This window comes from Plasmodium gaboni, chromosome 10 (assembly GCF_001602025.1).
Source record: "Plasmodium gaboni strain SY75 chromosome 10, whole genome shotgun sequence".
Lineage (NCBI taxonomy): Eukaryota > Apicomplexa > Aconoidasida > Haemosporida > Plasmodiidae > Plasmodium > Plasmodium gaboni.
In genome coordinates this window covers 50,708-57,373 of record NC_031490.1, presented here as the reverse complement: position 1 = coordinate 57,373, position 6,666 = coordinate 50,708, and the positions used below count along the sequence as shown (strand labels likewise).

The 6,666-nt window shown below is 17.6% G+C and overlaps 2 protein-coding genes across 3 annotated transcripts; both read right to left on the bottom strand.

Moving 5' to 3' along the window:
• Nucleotides 1–166: 166 nt before the first annotated feature.
• On the bottom strand, nt 167–2,754 carry PGSY75_1002400 (putative RNA-binding protein; the record flags this gene model as incomplete). 2 transcript variants are annotated; one of them, XM_018785789.1, is made up of 7 exons in its annotated part: nt 167–191; nt 443–736; nt 828–915; nt 1,050–1,127; nt 2,109–2,197; nt 2,302–2,419; nt 2,700–2,754. In XM_018785789.1, the coding sequence occupies 7 exons, from the start codon at nt 2,752–2,754 to the stop codon at nt 167–169; spliced, it is 747 nt and encodes a 248-aa protein (XP_018641406.1). The 2 variants fall into 2 exon arrangements, with proteins under 2 accessions (XP_018641406.1, XP_018641407.1); XM_018785790.1 differs by having other exon boundaries at nt 828–909.
• A 2,454-nt stretch (nt 2,755–5,208) lies between these two features.
• Nucleotides 5,209–6,501, bottom strand: PGSY75_1002300 (hypothetical protein; the record flags this gene model as incomplete). The annotated part of the gene is made up of 1 exon (XM_018785788.1): nt 5,209–6,501. The coding sequence occupies one exon, from the start codon at nt 6,499–6,501 to the stop codon at nt 5,209–5,211; it is 1,293 nt and encodes a 430-aa protein (XP_018641405.1).
• Between the last annotated feature and the right edge of the window lie 165 nt (nt 6,502–6,666).

Below are 6,666 nucleotides of genomic sequence, written 5' to 3'. Positions count from 1 at the left end.
TTTCGTATTCAATTTAAAAATTTTAAAATTTTGTATTCTTATGAACAATCAAATATTAATTTCTTTTAACTTTTGAAAAAAAAAAAATAATAAAATAAATGTTAACATGATTAATATATATAATAATATATGCATTCAATTTGTTTCGCTCATTTTTATTTTTATTTCATTTTCTTCTATAACGTGGACTTCTAATAAAAAAAGTATAAAAAATAAAATAAATAAATTAATAAGTATATATATATATATATATATATATATATATATATATATATATATATATATTTATATATATTATAGAGATATCCTATTAGTGGGGGCAACATAAATATAAATGTAAACATGAAATAAATATGTATATGGTATGTATTTACATATTTTATTTTATTTTTTTCTTTTTTTTTTTGCTTGTGCGTATGTATAAAATTATTCATCATTTTACCTGTCTGGCGAATTTCTATAACGTCTTCTCTCACTATTTGATACACTTGTTGATTTTCTTACTCTATCATATCTCTTTTTTCTTTTACTGTCATCTCGTGATGGTCCCCTTTCATTATCACTACTTCTTGCGTTTCTTTTATAATAATCATTTCTTCTATAATATTTATTATCATTCGATCTTCTATCATAATTTCTATAATCATTACGTGGACGTCTTCCATATCTATCATTTCTATAACCATTATTACGATAACCAAAATTTCTCATACGATCCCTTCCATAAGGATTAACCCTAAAATAAAAGAAGCAAAAAAAATCATAATAACACATATATATATATATGATTATTTATATTTTATTTTTATGATTTTATATTATTTTACCTTCGTGAATCATATCTCCTCCTATCATAAGGTCTGTCATATTTTCTTCCGTAATAATCGTGTCTTACTCCATTTCTCTTTATTATATCTGTAACAATACATTAATAATAATAATAATAATAAATGAATATGTTTATATGTTAATACATATATATATTTATTTATTTATATATCCGACTAGCTTTTACTATATATTATATTTTATATATCTATAATGCCTACTTTGTACTCCTTTATATTCTCCTGGCGTTGGTTCATGTGGCTCATTTCTCTTGGCAATTTCTACGTTGATTTCTCTTCCTATTATTAAAAAAAGGGGATAATAAATATTTTTATTTTTTCATTTGGATATTTCTCTCAATATATAATGAATGTAAATAAATAAACATTATGAAAGCACATCCAGAAATTGTGTATTTATTATTTATATTATGAGGAGGAAAGTGATATAAAATTGAATCAAGCACACAAAAAAAAAAATTATCATTTTGGTTTAAACAAAAAAATATATATATGTGGATATGTATATATATAAATACATATGTATATATGTATAATAATATGATTATAATTTTGTTATATGATATATATGGTTTTTTTTTTTTTTTTTTTTTGAAGATAAGTATTGGCAAGTATGATAGTATAAGTCTGTTAAAAATGAATAGTGATAAAATTAGGAATAATATAATCATCGCTTCTAATGAATGAATAGTGGGCATATGTTCCATATATAAATAAATAAGTGTGATATATATTTTATATTATGAGTAATCATATTTTGTGAGGATTACAAAAAAAAAAAAAAAGGAAAAGAAAACAAAGAAAATTCATATTGGATAATCTTCTTAATTTAACGAATAAATTAATATTGTAATTGGTAATATGGAAAATAACACATATTAATATATATTTATCTTTTTATTCGGAATGTGTAAAATATATATATATATATATATATATATATATATATATATATGTAGGTATGTAGCTAGCTACTATTTTTATTATTTCATTATTCTATTCATTCATTTTGTGCAATGTTCTGATATAATTATTTATTTTATATATGATGTGATTAAAAATACGGAATACATGAAAATTATAATTTTCTTTATAAATCATTGGATTAAATATACATTTATATATATTTTATATGCTGATTATAATATAACATTTATATATTTATATGTTTGCATTCGTGTGGATTTTATGTAAATATTATGAATATATATTTTCATGTACATGTAAATTATATACGTTAGATATATTAATATTAATAACCTTCTATTTCCATTTTATTGGCTTTATTCATTGCATTTTCGGCATCTTCAGAATTATTAAAAGTGACAAATCCAAAATTTCTTGATTCTCTGTTGGTAAAAATGAAATAATATAATTATCATGTGTTATATTATTACTATATAAATATATACATTTTTTCTTAATTATTATTTTTTTTTAATTTTATTTTTACTTGGTTATAGGGTTACTTATAACATAACATTTTTCAATGCTTCCATATTTTTCAAAAATATCTTGAAGTTTCTCTGTTGTTATTTTTGAGCTTAAATTTGATACATATAATGTTGAACCTGAGTTGGACAAATATAAAAATATGTATATATTATATATATATATATATATATATATATATAAAATTATTGCATTAACATGATGATAAAAAATATATATATAAATAAATATAGTATATTCTTTTGTTTTCTTTTATAGGGAGAAATATTGGTATTTATTTATAATATTTTACAACATGATATATAATTTATTATACAACTGTGCTGTATATATATATGCATATATTTATTTATATATATGTAAATCTTTTTTTTAAGTTTCTGTCGTTTCATCCTTTACCATCGTTCTTATGAACAGGTTCTTCCGATTCACTATGTGCTTCTTTTGAACTCATTTTTTATTTTCTTTTTTATAATAAAAAATATTATATATATAAATATCCTATATTAATTAATTGTAATAATATGTTTAATAAATAGGTATATTAATATTATATATATATGTATATAGTGGTGGTATTAATAATGAACAAATTATTTATTCATATATAATATTATAATAAAATAACACTAATTTAAATTATTTTATTTTCAATAATAGCAAATCCTTAAATATGTTTAAAATAATAAAATATATATATAAATAATATTTCAAATAAATATTTATTTTTTTATTGTCCTATATAAATTCTGAATTGTAATTATATAAATATACAATGTTTTCTTTAAAATGGAATGATTTTAATAATATATTTTTCTTATTTCTCTCTTTTTTTTTTTTTCTTTTTTATTTTTTTTTTTGTATTATTTATTTCTCATTTCATATATAAAATAGAAATGAAAATATAAAAATAATAAAATGCTTTAAAATAAAATAAAAAATAGATAGGAGAAAATTAAAAAAAACAAAATAAAAACAAGAAAACTGATTTTTTTTTTTTTTTTTTATGTTAATAATGTTTTAATTATTATATATTTCAATTTATTTCTTTAAAAAAATATTTTCCTTTTTTCTTTTTTTTTTAAAATATATAAAATATATATATGTAATATATATTATATATATATATAAATTAGTTCCTTTATATATTAATAAAATATATTTATGCTTTTTTATTATTTTTAATATTATTAATTTTAAAAAAGAAAAGAACTTAAAATAAGAACTTAAAATATTTATATATATAAAATATATATTATATATATTATATATATATATATGTATATGTATATATTCTTTTATATAGTATTTATTATTATATATATATGTAATATATATAATATAAATAAAATGAAGTAAAATGAATAAAAAAAATATATGCATATGTTTTTCTTTTCGTAACCCTTATATATTATTATATATTATATATAATTCTCTTTTTTTTGTAAATATTTCATATTAATCGTATATAAGAGCATTATATATAATATTATAAATATTTTATTCCTTATATATAATATAATAAATGTTATAAAAATTTAATATATTATTTTTTCATTTTTAATATATATATAAAAAGAAAATATATTAAAAAATTTTATAGTTAATTTTTTCCCCAACATATAATGTTTTTTTTTTCAATTAGTAAAAATTCTCTTTTTGTATGAATAATATATTTATTTAATATAAAGGGAATAATAAAAATGTTCTTATACTTGTAAGTATATATATTTTAAATATATAAATTATGTTTAAGAGAAATTATAAAATATAACATTGAGTTCATAAAATGATTTAATGAAATGAGAATTTTTTTCAAATATAACTATATATATAAGTAGAATGGTAAGAAATTAAAGAAATAAAAGTCTACCATAAAATATAAATGTTTCGCATATTTCAAAATAATCATTTATTTAAAAAATATTCATATATATTTGTATATGTAGCATGGTTGTATAATAATATTGTATGGAATATAAAAATTATATATAAGGTGTTGTATTTGTATTAATAATATATAAACGTAGTTATGAATTAATGAATTATTTTAATACACATAAAATTGCCTATAATATATTTAATATAAAATTATTTAAAAAAAAAGGAAAAATATATTATTAAGGGAATAATTTTATATATCTCATAAGAGAAAAACATTTAAGCGAATATATAATGATTCTTATATATTTATAGTAGACATTGTTATTTTATATATCTTTTAATAAAATAAATTCCCTTTAGTGTGATTATATAGTATTAAAAGTTAAATTAATATATTCAAATGATTTTAAATTTTTTGTTAAGTTATAAAATATCTTATATGGTAGCTATATATATATATATATATATATATATATATATTACATATAAAAGGTAGCTAGTTGTATTATATTTTATTTAAACACTGCATATGTTATAATTTACTTTTTTTTCTTTATTTTTGTTTGTTTTTTTATAAATAATAAGACAGTAATAAGAATTTTAAAAAGGTGTCATATTATAATTATATTTTATATAATCAAAAAATTCATATATATATAATATATATATATATATATATATTGAGAGATGAATTATTATCATGTCATATTTTTATGAGCATATATTTTTTTATTTCTAATGTTTTATAAGTTTAAATAATTTTATTGGGGTATTCAAAAAGAAAAAAGGCATAAAAAAAAAAATATATATACACAAAAAATTTGAATTAAAAGAAAAGCACATATATTTATATATGAATTATTAGGTGTAAATAATATTTTAATTTCATCTTGATAAATATTATTTGTAAGTATTTTAACTTAACAAATTAAAGATCTATATATATATATATATATATATATATATGTTGTTATTATTTTAAAATATTCCATTTTATTTATATATATAAATCTTCAGTTTAAATTTATAGAATGAACAATATTACAGCATATATAATACAAAGAAGGAATAAACGTAAAAATATATTTGTGCTATAACTAAGACACACCTTTAAATCGTAATCATATATATAATTTTCATTACAAATACATCCTAATTCATCCTTTTTTAAAATATTATTACATATACCATTATCACAATTAATGTTATTAAGAGTACAAATATTTATATAAGAGACATCGAAAATGTCTGTCTTAATTTGTTCACCCTTTAGATTAATACAGACACATTGAAATTCATTAGAAGAAATTGAACAATCAATTCTGAGACAAACAGATTCTTCAGAATTTATTATTGTCTGGCATATTCCTTTTTTATTTTTTATTTGATTCAATGGACAATTGTTATAGTTATTTTGAGATATTATTGTATTTCCGTTGTGTGGGTTATTACTAGATTTATTATGTTGTTCTAAGTCTTTTGTATTATGTATAATATGGTTATCATTATTATAATTGTAGCTATTGTTATGATGTGGAATATTATCATTAGTGGTAACATTATTTAGTGTATCAGTTTCTGTCATTTCTATAGTTTCTCTATTTTTATTTATCTTATGAATATGTTCTAGACTTTCTTTGTGCTTTTTGCATGTATTACTTTTCTTTTCAAAATAATAATTTTCAAAGCATGAACAAAAAGGTTGTCCATTTGTTTGAATTGTACATAAACCATTATTACATTCGAAATTTTCACATTTGTTCATATTCTTTAAGTCTTCATATATATCTTGATAATTTAATAAGCATTTACATTGTGTGTATTGATATGTTACATTTTCTTTTATTTTTGGATCTTCATATCCTTGAATATTTTTTAAAACATCATTTATACAACATAAACATTTTATTTTATCATTTATATATACCTGTGTATTACATTTTTCCTTTTGTAGTATATTCAATTTATCGTTTATAACAAAAGGTTCGAGAAATATATCTTCAGTTACCGTTTCTATTCCAGTATGTTTAAATATATATTTTGCTATTGGTATACATTTTTGGTTATATAAACATTGTGCTTTATTATTTTCATTTGTCTTTTTAGAGTTGTTAATAATTTTGCACTTATCATTTATGTAATAATTATGACTTGTGCATTTTCCTTTTCCTGAACTATGAATGTATAAATTTCTTGATAATTCATCATACGTAATTTGAAAATCTACATTTCTTATTATTGCCCAAGAGGAATATTTATATAATGAAACATAGTAAAAGAAGGTAGCGATTAATATGCACCTAAGGGGTGAAGACATATTTTTGATGTATCCAAAAAAAAAAAAAAAAAAAAAAAAATATATATATATATTATATATACATATATAATATATATTTTATATTTATTAATAATGAGGACAAAATGATAATATATGCTAATTTGTATAAATCTTAAATTTGATTTCTATCTTCGAAAAAAATAA